This window comes from Montipora capricornis, chromosome 3, assembly GCF_036669925.1.
Source record: "Montipora capricornis isolate CH-2021 chromosome 3, ASM3666992v2, whole genome shotgun sequence".
Classification (NCBI taxonomy): domain Eukaryota; kingdom Metazoa; phylum Cnidaria; class Anthozoa; order Scleractinia; family Acroporidae; genus Montipora; species Montipora capricornis.
The window spans coordinates 48,646,433-48,666,432 of NC_090885.1; the positions used below are offsets into that span (position 1 = coordinate 48,646,433).

The 20,000-nt window shown below is 39.7% G+C and overlaps 2 protein-coding genes across 9 annotated transcripts in view; both read left to right on the top strand.

Annotated features, from left to right (window-relative positions):
* Positions 1 to 5,527: 5,527 nt before the first annotated feature.
* Positions 5,528 to 9,687, top strand: LOC138040425 (uncharacterized). Its single transcript, XM_068886157.1, has 3 exons — positions 5,528 to 6,733; positions 8,174 to 9,319; positions 9,535 to 9,687. The coding sequence occupies exons 1-3, from the start codon at positions 5,603 to 5,605 to the stop codon at positions 9,685 to 9,687; spliced, it is 2,430 nt and encodes an 809-aa protein (XP_068742258.1). The 5' UTR covers positions 5,528 to 5,602.
* A 4,915-nt stretch (positions 9,688 to 14,602) lies between these two features.
* Positions 14,603 to 20,000, top strand: part of LOC138043308 (uncharacterized) — an 8,634-nt gene continuing 3,236 nt past the window's right edge. The window contains exons 1-8 of one of the 8 annotated variants that reach the window (XM_068889539.1): positions 14,603 to 14,908; positions 15,033 to 15,068; positions 16,339 to 16,374; positions 16,872 to 16,964; positions 17,339 to 17,463; positions 17,828 to 17,911; positions 18,152 to 19,142; positions 19,715 to 20,000. The exon at positions 19,715 to 20,000 is cut by the window's right edge and continues 64 nt beyond it. In XM_068889539.1, the coding sequence (XP_068745640.1) occupies positions 18,270 to 19,142; positions 19,715 to 20,000 (1,159 nt within the window). In that variant the 5' untranslated portion in view covers positions 14,603 to 14,908; positions 15,033 to 15,068; positions 16,339 to 16,374; ... (2 more) ...; positions 17,828 to 17,911; positions 18,152 to 18,269. Of the gene's footprint in view, positions 15,069 to 16,338; positions 16,375 to 16,871; positions 16,965 to 17,007; positions 19,143 to 19,714 lie in introns of those variants that run through there. The other 7 variants (XM_068889533.1, XM_068889532.1, XM_068889537.1 and 4 more) reach the window with 7 other exon arrangements.

The following is a 20,000-nucleotide window of genomic DNA, read 5'->3' on the forward strand; positions in this document are numbered from 1 at the left end:
ATGAACAAAGTGAACAAGAGGGGGCCTAAAATGCTTGCCTGCGGAATGCCAGAGGTTACAGGAGACCAATGAGAAGCCGCACCCTCGAGAACCAGTCTTTGTTTACGCTCAGTTAAGTAGTCCTTGAACCAGCAGAACAGTTGACCTTTTACACTGTAAAGCCTCAGCTTTGCCAGAAGAATGCTATGATCAACGGTGTCAAAGGCCTTAGCAAAGTTCAGGTAAATCAAATCTGCCTGAATGGACTGGGACTGGGACCTCGCACGAGGTGGACGTGTTTCTGTGAGCTTCGTAATTTGACGAAAGATGTAACTTTTTTTGGCCCTTTTAGTCATCTCCCGCTCAATAATGAGTAAACATAAAAAAGCTCAATCTGAATGCCGAAAAAGACTGCGGGAAAGTGGTTCGCAAACCGATGAAGACTTATTACAAGAGGAAGATTCCAGCGGACATTGCTGCAAAGCTAAGTTCGCAGAAGTTAACACCAAACTAGAGAAGATCCTTCACTCATTGACTGAGCTAGAGGCACTCAAAGATAAAGTATCCTCGCTGGAAAAAGAAAGCCAAGACCTAAAAGTTAGCACTGAGTTCGCTCAAAAGGAAATCATAGATTTGAAAGCTACAGTAATCTATGCCTGTTCCAACATGGAACGTCTCGAGAATGAGTTTACGTCGCTTAAAGAAGAGCTCGACTATTGGAAGCGCCAGTCAATCAGGTTAGAATCTTACTCTAGGAGGGAAAATATTAAAATATTAAAATATGTCTAGGAGACTGCTGATGAGAACACAGAAGCTGTTGTCAAGAAATTTCTGAATGAATACTTGAAAATCCCACAGAATGATGTAGACGTAATTCGCTTCGAGCGAGTCCATCGGATACCCACGAGACAGAGCAACAAGCCGAGACCGATAATTGCTAGATTCAGTTTTTTTAAAGATAAAGAATTTGTCTGGTTCTTTATTAAAAATTTAAAGGGTTCTAGCACCGCAATTGCCAACGACTATCCCAAAGAAATTGAAGGCATTCACAAAACTCTATATCCGGTACTTAAAAAGGCCAAGCAAGAAAAGAACACCACCTTCTTTAAAGTGGACAGGCTGATAATTCATGGGCAGGTATACAGAGGAATTGAAACAAACAATCTCCCATTCTATGGTTCAATTATGTAAGTTCTTGGTGGGGGAAGACTAAAGTGCGGCTGCAGAGACGCTCCGAATAAACTGTCGAATGTTTGTTTTTGTGTTTTGTGTACATCCTACTAGTTTAAGTGTAAGCGTAAGTTTGGCTGGTATTTGTTGTTGTTCAAATGTTTGGTTTAGAAATTGTTTTCGTGATGTTTTTTCAGTCTACATAAGCAGATTTCGCTTTTTGATCAGGTCTAGCTTGCATGTGAAGTTTTGTTTATTTGTGCTAACAAAGGTAATTTTACCTCTAAACTTGATGACCGTACCTTTAATTACCTTATTCACCTATCAACGACAAATCAGGGATTGGATATATCTCTTCTGCAGTTCAGGCTATGTAAACAATTTGGATGAGTGAGTCAGTCAAATTATTATCCGTAAATGTGAGAGGCTTAAGCAATTTTAAAAAGAGAAGAGCCATTTTCACTTGGTGCCGAAAACGGAATGCAGATTTTATTTTTTTGCAAAAAACACATTTAACAATAGAACATGAAATGTCTTGGAAACATGAATGGGGTGCAGAAATAATAAGCGCCCCTGGGACTTCTGACGCTCGAAGGGTAGCAGTTCCTTTTAAGAGAGGTGTTGATTACAAAATACACTCGAAGCTGTTAGACCCCGAGGGGAGGTACATAATTCTCAAAGCGGAGATTCAAGAAAAGCCTGTGGTTCTGATTAATGTATACCCACCGAACAAAAATACAGAGCTTACACCTTTTTTCACAAATCTATTAAATTTGTTACAAAATGAAAATTTAGATTCTGAAGAGAATACCATTATCGGAGGGGATTGGAATTGCCCTTTGGACCCCGCTCTGGATAAAAAGGGTGGCATTTTAACTCCCAGAAAAGCCGTTATATCAAGCATTGATTGTTTACAGAATGAATTAGACCTAAGAGATATATGGAGAATTAAGAATCCTGGAGTTAAGAGCTTTACATGGAGTCAACAACGTCAAAAAATCTTCTGTCGTCTTGATTACTGGATGATTTCTAACAATTTGCATGACTGTGTCAAAACAGTGAAAATAATCCCAGCAACCAAAACTGATCATTCCGCAATTTGCTTACAACTTGCTTTCTAAGATAATAGCGCACCGGGCCCAGGCTATTGGAAAATGAATTGTAGTATGTTGGATGATGATGTTTATGTGGAAGCAATCTCAAAAATGATCCCTGCCTAGGTAGAGGAAGGTCGCAGAGAGCTTTCGGACTATCGCTGTGTCTGGGATTGGCTGAAATATAATATAAGAAATTTTTCGATACAACATTCAAAAAGAAAGAGCAAAATAATAAAAGAAAGAGAAATGAACCTTCAAACAAAATATAACAAAGCAAAACAAAGATTTGAGAATGACTCAAATGATGCAAACTCAACTCTTCTCTGGATAGCTCAGGAAGAACTGGAAAAATTTTATGAAAAGAAAGTTGAAGGAATAATAATAAGGTCACGAGCCAGGTGGTACGAACATGGTGAGAGAAGTTTTAAATATTTTCTTAATTTAGAAAAGAGAAATCATGTGAAAAAGCATATTCGCAAATTGGATATGAATGGAGTCCTCACCACAGATCCCCTCAAGATTTTAAATGAGCAGAAGCGTTTCTACCAGGAATTATATCAAAGCATTAATAAAATGTCAAATAACAGTGAGACAATCTCACTTTTTCTAGATAATTTCAATATACCCAAGTTATCAGAAACAGATAAAAATTCTTGCGAAGGAGAAATTTCTGTTAGTGAGTGTCATAAATTACCAGATAGTTTTCAAAATAACAAGACACCAGGAAATGATGGGATTCCCATTAAGTTTTATAAAAAATTCTGGTCTTTAATAAGTGACCCTTTCATTAATTCCATAAATGAGTGTTTTGAAAAAGGCGAAATGTCTGTGTCACAAAACCAAGCTGTTATTACTCTTATAGAAAAAAAAGGAAAAGATCGTTCTTCTCTAGAGAATTGGCGGCCCATTTCACTTCTAAATGTTGATACGAAAATTATGACCAAAGTACTAGCTGCAAGAATAAAGGAAGTACTTCCAAGTATTATCCATCACAATCAAACTGGATACATTAAGGATCGTTTTATTAGGGAAACCGTAAGATCAATTTCTGATATTATGGACTTCACTGTTGATGAAAATATCCCTGGTCTCATGATCTTTATAGATTTTCATAAAGCTTTTGACTCATTAGAGTGGGATTTTCTTTATAAATGTTTGGAAGCCTTCAATTTTGGAGAGGACTTTATGAGATGGGTTAAAACATTTTACAAAAATATGGAAAGCTGCACCCTGAACAATGGCTCATTCTCGGAATATTTTAAGCTTGAGCGAGGCGTGAGGCAAGGTGATCCTCTCTCCCCTTATCTCACAAACAAAATGGAAAGAAAATTCTTTATTTTCAAGGGCGTCGGATGCTAAGAATTTAAGAAATAGACAACCTTGTCACAGACGAATTTGATTGCACAAAAGGATCAGGTGCAGCAGAGTTGGTGTGTTGTTCATTGAGGGAAAAATATGTCGAGCTGAGTCGTGTAAGAGTACAAAAACTACTTTCTTAATATGGCAACGATAAAACTGATTCGTGCCAGAGACGTTCAAGTAAGGCATCAAATAGATTTAACGGACATGGGGAAGAAGGAAGTTGTGAAGATGAATGGTAAGTCTTATCGATGTGTGCTGTCTGTGATTAATGTATTTAGCACAGGGTCCAGAGGAGATATGTTTGTCGTTAGAACATCAAAATCCGTCGAAAACATCTGAAATAATGGGTTATTTTGATCGCGCTGACGATCGCGTTACACCGTTACACATTCTGTATACGGCAAACCAAGAGGCTGAGGGCTCGCAAGATCGGCTTACAGTATAAAATACGGAAAGGGAGGAAACTTGTACCACGTGACTTCGTTCGATGTGAACCGCAGCACCGGAAGTAAATTGGGACCGGAAACGCAAAAGCAACAGACCGTTGCTAATTCGAGAATCAAAACATCAGCTGTGGAGGGAGTTTTAAAATAATGGCGGCTTCTCCCTTGAAAAGATCCGTTCCGTTGCGCGAAAAGCAGCCGGACGAGAAGAGATCCAAAGTATCGAACAGAGAAAAACACGTGTTTGTTTCTAAATGGTAAGATATCTGGCCAGTTGGCTTTCGAACGTGAGCCACAAATTACCGTGTTTGATTTTTCCCTGATCGAACTTGACTATTTCAATGAATTATCGAAGAGACGAACAAAACTTTATTTCCGTACAAGAAATACTCGACGACTGTAAATAACAGCTCCGAAAAGGAAAATTTTCCATTGCAAGTCAAAGAACTGGGGATTATTTTAAAGGAGGCCTTTCCACAGGCGAGTAGAGTCCAGCAAAGAGTTAACGGTGGCCGAATATGGCAGTACCCACTTTCAAAAACCTCAAGAATGGAAGAAGACCGTGTTAAATGGGAAGACTTGCCAGCTTTCACAAAAGAATTCGATTAGCTTTTATCTAGCTCTAGCGACGATTTCTTTGAGTGAATAAAAGTCCAGTCACAAGATCTATGCGAAGGCAGCCGAGTTTTAACTGAAGTAAAGATCTTTAAAGACTGGACATTTGTTGTACACGTCAACAGTCGAAAAGTTGCAAAAGAAACCGTTGGTGTTTTCGAACTTGGGGCATCTTAAAATTACTTCCGATCTTGCGCACATTTACTTTATCGCGTCATTTCCGTCACCATATGTTGCGGTGCACACCGAACGAAACCTCTCTCTCGAAGCCATAAATTTCGGTCGCCGAAAATGAATTTGAACGCTTTCTTATGCCGTTTTCCTTCAGTATTTGGCAAATACATAACAATTCTAGATCATGTTAGTAAAATCAGGCAATTTAATTTAATTCCATCTGAGTTTCAGGGATTCGAAAATCGGCCCCAAATTAGTTTCCTCCCTTTCCGTATTTTATATACTGTAAGCCGATCTTGGGAGCCCTCAGTCTCTTGGTTTGCGGTATACAGAATGTGTAACGAAACTGTAACGCGATCGTCAACGCGATCAAAATAACCCATTATTTCAGATGTTTTCGACGGGCTTTGATGTTCTAAAGACAAACATATCTCCTCTGGACCCTGTGTATTTAGCCGCTTTGTTTGGCTTCGTGCTCTCACTACAAAATGCAGCAAGGAAATCTCAAAGGAACTGCAGACTATTTATATGAAGAACAGCCCTCCGATTGTAATTCTCTTTCGATACACTCCGCATTATGGGATAACTGTGCATTCCTCTTCAGTACTTGAGGTCAGCGGTCACACTTCAAAGCAACCATTGTCATGCAAATGCACCATATATAAACAGCCTAAAGCGTGACACAAATCCATTCTCCTTTTCGTGCTTTCTTGTCGGCGGTTACGGTACTAATTTAGAGGGGATTTATTTCCAACTACCGAAATGGACAAGGCACTCAACGAGTCTACAAATATATCTACGCTCGAAGCGAGCGATGTGAACATGCCCGAAGCGGGCGAGAAACTCGAAGCGAATGACAACATCGACGATTTTGAGGTTGATATTGAAGACCTTAAAAGCCAGTTGGGGTTGCACGAACTGTTTTCGTCTATGGAGTCAATGAAGTCTCTTATCTCCCAAGTAACGGCTTCGAAAAGGCCAGCTTCTGAACCTTTAGCTGCTAACCTGGCCAAACGAAGTTTAGCAGCGACGGCTGACGAGTCACAACCTACACGTGTCGCCAGCGTGACTGATGCTGGCTCTTTCGACCCCTCACAACCCATTTCATGCACTGATACAACTGCTGAAGCAGCAGAGCTGGACCTGCCATCAATCTTCGATGACTCGGATGCGAAAGGTCCCAAAGTGAGTGAGGTCTTAGCCTTAAGAGTAAATGAGGCTTGTACGAAAAAAGCATTGGATTCCAAGCTGAAGGAAATTGAGGCTAAGTACAAAGCGCCCGAAAATGGTGATTTCTTGTGTGTACCGAAGGTCAACCTTGAATTCTGGTTTGAGTTAGCCAGGCAGGCAAGGACCAAGGATCTTGCACTGCAAGAGGCCCAGAGAGGTATTACCAAGGGAATACAGCCAGTTATTGAGTTAGTAGAAAAGATCTTGAACGCTCAAAAGACCAAGTCGGAATTGAAGCCCGACTCCTTCATTACTCCTCTCGTTGATGCTATTACATTACTTTGCAATGCATCATTCAGACTTTCCCTTGTAAGAAGGGAAACAATGAGAGAATTCGTGAATCCCAGCTACCGCTCTTTATGCAGCAAGAATACTCCTCCTGGGAAATGGCTTTTTGGAGATGAGCTGCCTAAACAGATCAAAGAAATTGCGGAGGTGAACAAAATGGCGAAGAAACTCGGCCCTAGTCAGACCTCTCCTGGAACAAGGCGTGGAGATAGAAGAAATACATCTGGTCGTGGTTCTAGCTTCAACCAGGGTCAAGGCCGAAAAGTATATTTTTTTAGGCTCAAGGAATCGCAGCAACACCACTCACAACAGCAGGGATCCCAAGAGCAACCCACATTCCTTGACAGCTACAAAGCAGCACTCCTCCCAGTAGAGGTAGGTGCTTATGCTGGAAACCTGGCAAATTTTCTCCTTAGCTGGAGAGCTATTACTAGTGACCCCTGGGTACTTGAAGCAGTATCAGGGTACCATTTGGAATTTTGTACTAAACCTGTACAAACAAAACTTCCTAATCCTCCAATTCTATCTGTAGCAGATAAGGAGATTATTGACCAGGAGCTTCATAAGCTTCTGCACAAAGGGGCAATAGAGCAGGCACCATACTGCAAAGACCAGTTTATTTCTAATATGTTGCTGTTCCCGAAGAAAACAGGTGACCTTAGGCCTGTCATAAATCTCAAGCCCCTTAATGAATTTGTAGAGAAGATTCATTTCAAAATGGAGAACATTGATATGGTCAAAAACCTTATTAAACCAGGAGATTATCTAGCTTCTATTGACCTCAAGGATGCGTATTTCAGCATACCTATCTGGCAACCTCATAGAAAATATCTTAGGTTTTCTTTGGAATAATCAAATTTTCCAGTTTGCATGCTTGCCTTTTGGGTACAGCCTAGCACCGCGAGTGTTTACTAAGCTTCTTAAACCAGTCACAGCACATGCAAGGTTTCATGGTGTCAGATTAGTTAGCTTCATTGATGATATTCTCATCATTGGACATAATCATCAGGAATGTTTAGAACATGTCTCCTTTCTGAAGAATCTTTTGACAGATTTAGGTTTTATTGTCAATACTGGAAAGTCTAACTTAGAACCAAGTCAGTCTCTGATCTTTCTTGGTTTTATAGTCAATACTGTTACCCTCAGTGATCAAGCAAAGCTAGATCTTGCATGGGTCATTGACAATTTAGACCAATACAATGGCAAATGTTTGCGTGAAATGCCTATTTCTTTGTTCATTGAAAGTGATGCTAGTAATACTGGTTGGGGGGCCCACTGTAACGGTGTTGCTACAGGTGGGCCATGGTCTCGGTCAGAAATTGATCTTCACATCAATCACCTTGAGTTACTAGCTGCTTTTTACGCACTTCAGTCATTTGTTCCGCAGTATAAGTCTGCTGCACACATCAGACTGAAAGTGGATAATTCAACTGCAGTAGCTTGTATCAATAATTTTGGCAGCATAAGGTCCCCTTCTTTAAATACTTTGTCTAGAACTATTTGGGACTGGTGTATATCTAGGAAGATTCACATTTCTGCAGTATCTATTCCGGGAGTTGACAATACAGTAGCAGATGTCATGTCCAGGCAAAATTCTGACAAGCTAGAATGGGCACTAAATTGTTCAGTCTTCCAGCGTTTGTCCTCTTTGGTTTTCAAACCAGACATTGATCTGTTTGCCAGTAGGCTTAACAAGCAATTACCAGTTTTTATATCTTGGCATCCAGAACCTAACTGCTATGCTGTAGATGCATTTAGTACTTTATGGACACCATTTAAATGCTATGTTTTTCCTCCTTTCTGTCTAATCCCTAGAGTGCTAGAAAAGATGGAAAGAGAGCATGTGGACCAGTTTCTCCTAATTGCACCAGTATGGCCAACGCAAAGCTGGTACCCCCTCCTTCTGAGAACGTCATACAAGACACCAATACTTCTACCTCAAGATCCTCAACTCTTACACCTGGCTCACTCCAACAAGAATCATCCTCTGCACGACAGACTCCAACTTGCCGCATGGATCTTATCAGCCAACAGCTGCAGGCAGGTGGACTTTCGACACAGGCTACTGAACTCATCTGTGCCTCATGGACCAAAGGGACTGAGAAACAGTACAAGCCTGTATGGAAGACTTGGAGTAGCTGGTGTGATCAGAGGCACATCAATCCCCTTCAGGGTAATGCAGTCCATTTAGTTAATTTCTTGGCTGAACAATTCCACCAGGGTAAGAGCTATAGTACTTTGAACACTTACAGATCTGCAATATCCACTACTCTCCACTTGATTAGGGATGATAAACTTGGAGATCACCCATATGTTTCTAGATGTCTAAAAGGAGTGTTTGTTTCAAGGCCTCCATCTCCTAGATATTCGTTTACGTGGAATGTTTCCCAACTCACATCCTACCTGGCTGCACAACCTCCTGTCCAAAGTCTTAGTTTAAAGGCACTAACTTTGAGAACTGTGACACTTTGTTCCTTGGTATCGGCCCAGAGAGAACAGACTTTGTGCTCATTGGACTTAGACAATATGTCTATTTATGAGGATGAGATCAAATTTGTCATAGGTTCCAGAACAAAGACTTCTCGTCCTGGGAAGAAACCTTTAGAAGTTTCCATTCCATCCTTACCCACTAACCTCAGTCTCTGCCCTAAACAGACACTGTTACATTATATTCATTGTACGCAACACCTGCGCAAGTCAGGGGAGCAGACTGTATCTCAGTTGTTCATTTCTCATGTTAAACCACACAAGCCTGTTTCCTCATCTACTTTAGGTAGATGGATTAAGACTGTTATGACTGATTCAGGCATTGACACTAGTTTATTCAAACCACATAGTGTAAGGGGCGCATCTTTAGCTGAAATTATGAAGATGGCAGACTGGTCATCAGAACGCACATTTAATCGTTTCTATAATCGCAATGTCTATAACACCAATCCCTCTTCATTAGCAGGCAGATTGGTATTATCATAGATATTCAGTAACGTTTATTTATGTACAGACCATTGTATCAAGTCTACAATTAAAGCACTATCATGTCACATATTTTTGTTTTTTCCCCTGGCTTCGGTTCTTTAAAATCGCACAGTTATCCCATAATGCGGAGTGTATCGAAAGAGAATTTTAAAATTAGACGAGAGGTACTTACCTTGAAGTGTAATTGTAATTCTCTGAAGATACACGGAGCATTATGGGATAATGCTTCCCACCCTTCTGTGTTGGCTTATGCCTATCCCACCCTTTGTGTTGGGGACCTCAGCCAGTCTGCACTCCAGGAGAATGGATTTGTGTCACGCGTTAGGCTGTTTATATATGGTGCATTTGCATGACAATGGTTGCTTTGAAGTGTGACCGCTGACCTCAAGTACTGAAGAGGAATGCACAGTTATCCCATAATGCTCCGTGTATCTTCAGAGAATTACAATTACACTTCAAGGTAAGTACCTCTCGTCTAATTTTAAAATTATCATCCACTGTCGCAAGGGCAGGTGGAAGGAAGTCATACATCATTACGAGCAAAGATGGAATATGACTTCCTAAAAATGGAAGAAAAAGGTCTGCCGACCTACCAACTAATTCTGAAGGATCACCCAAAGAAGGTTTTAAGTCACAAAACACCATTTGAAGTCTACTTTGCCAGGAAGTGCAAATCTTTCAAAACAAGCTTGGCAGATAACAAGTTATTGGCTAATACTGGCAGAATTAATCCCACTGCAACTGCCCAGAAGAGGTGCTGTAGGCATGTCTCTCAACTCCGACAGGAGGCCCACAAGGCCACAAATCGTTATGACAGACGAAAAAGCAGAGAGCTGAATTACGAGCAAATCCTCCTACAAGGTATAGTGCTCGAAAAAAGGTTTTTGTGCGTCTGCCAGGAAAGGCGCAGAAGAAGCATCATCTCATCGAGGCCCGAATAGAAAAGAGAACCCTTAAAACCCAGACATACAGAGTTGTGTACACTTCCCTGGTCACAGGAAAAAGCGAAAAGAAGTGGCTGCCTGTGGATGACATCACAAGTCTCACCCTCTGGGAGGAAAAACGTAAACAAAAGGCTGCTAAGTTATGCAAAAGTTTTGTAATGAGGCATGACGATTACACCAAGATAATAGAACATCAGGGTTTTCAAGGTATATATAAGCCACCTGAACATGGCAACTGCCAATTTGCTGCTCTAGTCCACCAGTTAAATACACTAGGTATTTTCAGATCTCCTGAAACTATGTATGAAGGAATAGTGGAGTATTTGCAAAATAACCCAGTTGATAACGATGGCTTCTCACTTTTACAGCACTTAGTAGCCTCTGAGTTTCTATCCTGGCAGGAATATCTTCAATATATGGCGAGAAAAAACACATTTGGCGAACAATTAACATTGTTTGCAGCAGCAAATCTATACAACATTGACATCCAGATTGTATCTACACTCGGGGCCAGGGAACAACATGTATTCCATCTATCATTGAGAGTCCCTCCTGCTACCGTTTACCTCGGTCATTTTGCCGAAAATCATGGGGAACATTATGTGAGTCTGACATCAGAGTTGAATAACAATACTAGTACCTCGGATGACCATACCGGCCATGCTGATGTTGACACAGGTGGCGTTAATGATGACGTTGGTAACGTTAACAATGATGCAAGTGACATTAACAATGATACAGGTGATGCTAACAATGATGCAGGTGACTATCATGATGACACAGGTGATGTTCACAATGACGCAGGTGTCATTGATGATGACGACAGTACTCAGCCCTTCTTAAACAATGATGTATTTGAATTGATGATCAAATTTACTTAATCAACCTTTCCATTTGAGAAGCAGCTTGAAACGTGTCAACGGATTTTTCAATGTGACCGTGAACAATGTTCCTTGCCCCAGGGTGTATATACCTGAGCTACCAGAAGAACAAGTGGTTATCCGCATCCGCAAAATCATCATGTTAAAAGGGAAATGCAGCGGCGCTGTTGCAGAACTTCGAGAGGCAATTAAGTCTCCTAGATGGCACCAAGCTTGTATAAAACTAGTTTCCATTAGAGTATGGTTGGTTTACCATAGCTGGCATTTATTGGAAGAATAGGCTAGTCTAAACTAGCCTTTAATTAATAAGCTCATGTTTCTGTAGAAACATGAGTTTGTGGTTTTTGTTAACTGTAAAGACATCAACAAATAATAACCTAAAAAGGACAAGACTTACTTGCAAAAGGACACATTTAGTAGTTGCATTTCAAGTTCAAATTATCAAACTGGGTCAATGGATTTTTTCACTTCCTCAGTTGAGGACAATGACCGTTTGAATAATGTTCGTGTTATTGCGTTGACAGTTTTTCTTTCTTTTATGAATCACTCAGATTGTACTGATGGCTTTGTTGTTGGCACTCAATGAAATTGAGGCGAATTATAATTGAATTTGGATATACCTAATGACGCTATCAGTTGAGAGCAGCACCTAATTTGTACAAAAGCTTTGTTGTTCATTAATAAGTGCATTTAAGGCATTAGATGATGGGTAAAATAACAAAACTAGAGCGATATTGATGATGACGACATCAACTTTAAATGGCAGGTGCATTTCAAGTTTGTTCCTGTCTAAACCCTTATTACATTTGTGACCAAACCTTGTTACACTTGTGACTTTATTACATTTGTGACCAGTCATTACACTTGTGTCTTCTACAAGGGGCAACAACACCAGATGTATGGGAGGACGAAATTTGTGAAGGGGAAGCAAATGGCGATCGCTCTGACAACTTTATCACCGAGAAAGATCCTGAAGTGTTTCATTTTCATGATGGTCCTTTATTAGATGAGTTGTCTCTCAATATGAGATTCCAGGAAATTTTAAGGAAATCTCACGCCAAAGCCAAGAAACAGACAAAGATGACTTGCCTTTGTATCAGGACTCCACACTTAGTGTTGCAGAGAGTTCCCTGTTAGTCATGGCCTTTGCTGTACGTCATAAACTTTCTGGAATAGCCCTTCAAGATATGTTACAACTTATTCACTTCCACTGCCCAAATCTAACAACTGTATTACTGAAATGAAGGAATTCCAACTATTTTTCTAAGCTTTGGAGCACCCAATTTTAAAACATTTTGATTGTCCAAATATGATTTGTAAAGTTTACACTGGCACGTCGCCCCCCGAGAGTGGAGCTAACAGTACAGTATGTGGAAGCCCACTAAGTTGTTCATGCTACTTCATTGAAATGCCAGGGGGGGGGGTACTCCCTTATAAGGGCTTAATGGGGACGTGCGACCAGCCAGGGTATGTTTTTTGGGACTTTTGTCTTGAACAGGGTATCGAATTTATCATTTTTTGTCTTAAATTTGGTTAAATGTCTTAAACAGGGTATCAAAAATCGGAATTCTGTCTTAAAATGGGTAGGAAAATCAGCGATATTTGTCTTAAACAGGGTCAGGGTATGAGGGGCCGCGCCGCACCTCCCCAACCAGGGATACATCGAGTACCCCCCCCCCTCCCCCGGGATTGAAACACCCATTTTGGAGCAGCTAAAGACAATTTTATCACGTAAGTTCATTGCTTTAATTTGATATATCCAATTTGAAATCATAACGTTTAGGCAAGACTTTTTACGTGTAATGAGCTGGTTTTAAAAATGAGTTAAAATTAGGGATTACTGTAATTGCTAACAGTCCAATTATTTGTAATGGAAACAAAAGGTTTGGTTTTTGTGTGATGGAAATTTTCGCTATATCAGAATCCTGGTAAATAGGTGTGTAACTGGAACAGACAGAAAGACACTCATACTCACTGTGAACTACATAAGTGCATTTGCCAACATATATTACAGTCAAACTTCAATTATCTGGACTCGTTGGGACCAGGCAAAATTGTCTGGATATTCGAGGGTCTGGATAATCGAAAATATAAATACATGTATTAATGAAGAACAGAAATGATTAAATTAAGAAAGCAACATTTAACCATGAAAACAATATGGTCTGTTGTGAGATCTTGTTAATGCCAGCCGGTACCTGTGTGTATTGGTAATTAAATTTCATGAAAAATGTTTTTACATCGGGCTAAAATGTTGCTTTTGACTGCTTTTTTCAATGCTGTAGTTTTAAAAAGAATATGGCTTTGGATCTTGATCATGACTAACAAATATTCAGGACAAAATGTGGACTACAGAAAAAGTCAGGATAATTGAGGTTCAACTGTTCTTTCGTTATCTACCAGTCATTGCACTTTATAGTTCTATGTACACCAATATAAACACCAAGGAACTTCAAATAGGTGTTATCACGTAGCAATAAATAATACAAGAAAACAAATTTTTAATACAATTTTGATAGGCCCTGACATGCTCGAGAAACTCCACTACTGTTTTCAATGAGCCAAGAGACTCTGATGCGATTGAAGATGTCTACGATGGAGAATTGTACAAGCAACACTCCTGTTCTGGTGGATTCTTATCGGATCCACATAGCATATCCTTCTTGGGTAACACAGATGGTGTTACACTGACAAGGTCAAATGGTTATGGAGTTTGGCCTGTGCACCTCACAGTCGACGAGCTTCCACCTCTTGAAAGGTGTGTTTACTTCCTTTGCATGTGATATAACATTAACTACATGTATAAGGTTACTTCCAGCCATGAAGCCAATTGCTACAAATCAGTATGAGAAATTCACATTAATCAACATTTTTTGTCTAATATTGTTACAGTATCAACCATTGACAATAATTCAAAATCCATCTTGTCGCGAATTAATTGGTCTTTTATTCATTTCTTTGTTCTTATTTAGAACTCTACTTTTATTTTTATTTTGGTTGTTTCAGTGATATAACCACTGTGCCTGTAGAAAGATCTTGAAATGTCTTGTTATTTCCACACCACCAGCTGCATATTTCCTTTTTTTTCCTTTTTAGTCAGTTTACTAGTAGTAATCAAAGGAAGATGTCAATAGTATGGACCTCATATTGTACCTCTCTGAGAAATCCAAGGTGGATTTAGTTGTTTATTACTTTTACTTTTCCTTTTTTTTGCAGATTTAGGCGTGCCAATCGTATATTTGCAGGGTTATGGTTTGGAAAAGGAGAGCCACATTTCCAATATTTCTTCAGCCCTTTTCCCTTGCTATATGTGAACGTTATCACAAACGTAATGACTTATTCAGCTGCTACATGGCAAAGAATATGTTGAAAAGAGATAAACTAAGTATAAAGCCAGGATCCGAGCTAGGATCCGAGCCAGGATCCGAGCTAGGATCCGAGCTAGGATCCGAGCCAGGATTCCGAGCCAGGATCCGAGCTAGGATCCGAGCCAGGATCATCACTTTGTGCGCCCATACTGTTCGCGCCTTTGGTTTTTCCCGCCATTTTGATCACGTGATGTGGTTCTTCTTTATGTCAAGATGGAGGCAAGTAGAGGTGAGCCTTTGCAAATCGCTGTTGTTTAAGTTGAATGGCCCTTTTGTTTGCTGTTTAGTGTTGCAGTTTTGCAGCGGAAAGGCAATTAAATGCTTTTCTTTGTTTCAGACGAAAGTGAATTCGAATCTCCTTTCAGAGCTAGCTCGCAGCAGGTAGTAGCAATAACCTGAGCTTGTCTGTCGTTTGCAAATAACTTGCCTTCAGTGTCTTGTTTTACCATCAGTGATGTCGTGTTTTACCGCATTGGAACCCTTTTTGTGATTATTTCCCTTCTAGGTGGATTGTGTGGACCTTACTTTGAAATCGGAGTCGGTAAGTGTTAATTAAATACAGTTACATTTAAGGTCCCGATTACAAGGAGAGTTTCAGCCCGGGATGAAACTCCAGCGCGGTTCTCTGAAGCAATGCCTCGTTCTAAACAATCGCGATTACCTGATTAAAGTTTCAGCCCGGGCTGAAACTCGCCATGTAATCGGCACCTTATTGAGGTTGAGATTTGAGCATATATCTAAGCAGACCGACACTGGAGATGCGTCGAATGTGCATTTAGCGCCTTGAATTGTAAATGTGCGAGATCCCAGGCGTCATTGAATTATTTCTCGTCCAAGTCAGGGAGTTATAAAATTGCCATTTCCTGTATTTAAGCCAAGGCAGCAATATTTGTTCACTGTTACCAGGCTGAAATGTCAAAACTCATGCTGATCGTAGCTGTAAGGGATTCACCTGATGTTTTTTCTTTTTGTCAATATAAAGGCATCCACTAAATTTCGCTTCTCTTAGACAATGCCCCACTGGAATGCACTCCCCTAATCTCTGATTACTTTTGGTGCATTGTTTGACCAAGTGCATTTTATATCCATTCTTTTGAAAAGGGTGATGAAAAGCTATCCCAGACTACAAATAGGTAAGCCAAGTGGGTGATAATTCTCTTTAGTGTAGGCTATATTATTTACACAGTTTAGTAGATTGTGACGACCACATTAAGAAGTAGTGTTTTTGTTTCAGCATATGTGTAATGCAATAAAGTCATCATCATGAGACACACATTGGACAGACAGTATCAATGTCCAGTTTTCAATACTTTTGAAAAAAAAACGTATATATTTAAACAAAAGAAGCTACTATTCCTGAACATTATTTTTGTGTGCTTCTGCTTTGTGGAACTACTGTGTGCTTCACTCTCAATATGCTTCTGTTGTCTCTGCTTAGACTGGGGTCTGATTGATACAAGCTTCACTGTACTTTATAGGTTGCCTGGATAGATAAGGCGGCTTACAACACTGTTTTAAATTCATTGACATCCGAAACCATTGATGTTCAGTACAGTACATCTTGGTTGTAGTAAACTGAAGCCCTCTTGATCACCAAGAGCAAAATATTTCTTTTTTAATGAGTTAATCAATTTTTACTTCTCTGTATTTCACACTATATGACTATGTTGTGACACGTGATAGTCAGGTGCCACCACCATGCTGGGGTGCCACTTTGGTCATGGGTTGTGTAATAACTTCATGTTGACTGGACATGATTTGTCACTTTTACAAATGATAGTAAATTTGTTGCTTTTGCATATATATTGCAGTGACTGCAGTGATGATTTAATGGTGCCTGTCTTCAGGTTGGTTAGAGTCATTGGCTAAGAATTGGAGGCAGTGGTGTCACCTATACGCAATAATACTTAATGGTAACCTCTGCTCTTACAACAACTTCTGCCTTCATGTTGAATTTAATTGGAATTTACACATTTTAATTTCAATTGATTCAACACTAACTTTTTGTGAGAGTTGAGGTTTTCTTCGAAGGACCCTGTGAGACTGAAGTGAAATGTTTTTGGTAGGAAAGGGGCAGAGGGCTGAATATTTCTGTAATTGTCAGACATGGTTAATTGATATTGAGAGTGAAGTGGAAATTCTAGAATATGTATTGCTCTGTGTGAATCAACTTGACTTGCTTCTTTAGTAAACTCCCCAATTTTTCGCATCATTGTTAGGTGGCTAGAGAGATAGACAGGCCAACACCTACACCCACATCTAGAAAACACAAAAAACAAAAACCCAACACAGAATACAAAAACCTAACAGCAGGGTATCATTTCTTCCTTTTTCACATAAACAGTGGAAGTGATTTCAAAGTTAAAGGTGAATGTCATGACAGAGCAGTTGTTGTTGTTGACGATGATGATCATGGCTCCACTATCTTTCATAGCAGGTTAGTATAAGAAATGTAATAAATTGTTTACAGAAATCTTTAGGTTCATTAAATTAATTTTTATTTCCTTCCAGTGACTTATCCTCTGACAGCCTAGCTGCTTCATTTATACTGATGCAGGTTAATTTGTGTCCTTGTCAGGTTCTATTGCTAAAATGATGAATAATCCTTTTATCTGCAATTAATAGTAGGGAATGCAGATCACAGTGTAACTCTAGTGTGTTCAATTTTGAACACCCTCGTCCAATAAGTGCATTCCAAAAAAAAGTGTCCTCTTCAAAATTGTTCTCTTGTGGGGCTTTGTCATAAAAACAACTTTTCAGGTGTTCGATTATGTCAAAGACCTGTTGGTGCCTCCGTTCTTTTTCATTTAGGATAGCAGCTCAGATTCTGAGTCAGAGCAAGGAAAGCTTTCATGTAGCCAGTGCTCAGGGACATTTTCTAGCAAAAGCAATCTGGCTAAACATTTGCGATTAGGACGATGTAAACCCCCCAATAGGTAAGTATTTTTCACTGTAAGAATTTCACTTCCTTAATAATAGTAATATTAGTAGTCGTAGTAGTAGTAGTCATAACAGCAGCTGTATAGCACATATTCAATGAAAAAGTCTTGAAAAATGTCTTTTTGTTAAATATGTGAAAAAGTAAAATATATTTTTTACTGCCTAATGCACAATGCACTAAGTCAGCTGTTTAGCCGTTGTATACATTCATTGCAAATCAAAACTTATATTTCCAGAGGATATGGAAGAAAAACTCTTACTTATTTGACCAAAAAATTGTTGTTTGAATTTCCCCAGTGTTATTGTTTTCTAATTATGATTGCTTCACTTTGCTTCAAGTCAAATACATTTTAATATTAGGAAATACACAAAGCCTGAGGCCTTTTCTGGGGATGATAATGAGAAGGAAAACAACAGATTCAATGATCCTCATTGCCCAATCAGGTTAGTTAAACAGACAAGTTAAGGAAGCACACTTAAGATTTGTAGGTGAGTGTGGTTTGCTAGGACCAGAAAAGCCATGTCTTGCATTCCAGAGAGAAGGCATATGGAACTACATTGTAAATAATAAATGGTAGTGATTTTTGTTGGAAAGGAGCATGTGTGTAAACCCTGTTATAGCCACAAAAGCTTTATAATTTTTTTTGAATGATAACATTATATGGATTCCCTATTTAATTACAGTAACCATAGGAAACTCTTGCCATCCCTTTGGGTCAGTTGCAATATCAAGAAGACTGAAAAGCTTCCATATGATATTGATGGGGACTGTGTTTATGAAGTGAGGTATGATCCAAAAAATATGATGAGCAGCAGCAAAGATGGGCGTCCCTGGAATGCCTGGCACACGTCTAAAAGAAGTGGGTTTGCTGGCATTAGAAGAGTTGCATCTTGTGGTGGAACATACAAATGCAAGAATCATACATGTCCCTACTTTCAGTCTTATGGAAAGCCAAACAAAGTGCAGTTCAAGAAAGTATCAGAAGACCTGGTGGCTTGCTCCTGTTGTGGTTATCAGGCAGACTCAGTCCCATGTGCTGCTAAAAAAGTATGGGAGTTCAGTGACAATACTGTATTAGTGTATCATTGTGGAACACACAGTTGTGTGGCTAAAGACGAACCCACTGACATAACAGAAGAAGCAACAAAATTCTTCCATGCAAACACATATGCTAAACCTTCCCAGTTTCCATTTGAACGACTCAGAGGAATGTGGAAGGAGGGCAAAAGTATCAGTGACTTGTATGCAGAAGCACAAGGTCTGGCAAATCTGAAGAAGATCCAGAACATCAAACAAAAAGTTATTAGACAAGAGAATCCTGTCGGGCACTCGTTTGAAGCCTTGGCTAAAATTAAAGAGTCAAGTGACAAAATAGACAAGTACCTTTTATGGAGTGTTTCTGATGGAAGAGTATCGCAGAGTAAAATGACAGCAGTGTTCAGGTCCAGTAAAGAAAGAATTCACATTACCAGTCAGATGCAGAGAGGTGGTACTCATGCACTTGCTAATGAGTATTGCTTTCTAGATGCAGAACACGATAAGGTCAAAGGAATGAAGACCATCAACTTGTCCGTTCAACATCCTGTTTTAAAAGAATGTGTGACCCTTGCAAGCTTGGATTGCATGACAGAAAGCACTGAAACTCTGTGCACATTCTGGAGAGAATTAAACAGTGTAAGTGTTTTATGCATATGTTGTGGTTTCAATTTCTTGTTGGTTTCATATTTTTTCAAGGCAGCTAGTGTTATTTTGACTGTTTTCTGATTATGACAATGCATATGCGACTAATTATAAGGAAAATGAGTGTAAGAAATGAATATAAATTTACACCTCGCAGCAAGGACGACAACCAACAACAAACTTGCCTCACATGTCGCCGGGTCCCGGAATGCAACCCCGGGCCTGACATTGGTGCGAGGCAAGCGCTCGTACCACTGTGCCACTCCTGGTCCTCTTTATTTAAGTTTGTGCCCTTGAAAATAAATTTTCCAAAATGACCTTCACTTCCCTTACTACATGTAATTGCTTCAATGAGAAATGTACCAGTATCATCTGAAAATTTACGGTTGTTTGCTGAAACAATTCCTCGCAATGTGCTATTCACATTCAGTATTCAACAGAACTTAAAGTAAGTAACTGGTGTTTCATAAAACTGTCAACCAGGGGATTTTAACTAGGCTTGGCTTGCTAATCGATTGTCATCGAAGCAGAAACCATTAATCTTTAACCTGTCCATTCATTTATAGGCTCTAAGGGAGTACACTGGTGACGTAAACTATGTGTTTGATCCAGAAGGTATTGTAACGGATGAACATGGGGGAAACCGTGAAAGCATTCGCCTGCAGCTAAAGCCAGGAATGATAGAAAGAGCAAAGTCATGTGAACTTCACTTTTATGATTGTGCACACAAGATAAGTAAAGCAGAGTGGAGCCCCAAGTCAAGGGCAGAGTTCATAACCATGGTGCACAGTATCTATACTGCTGAAACTCCTGGAGCTTATGAGGCAAGACGACGGGCTCTCCTAGATTGGG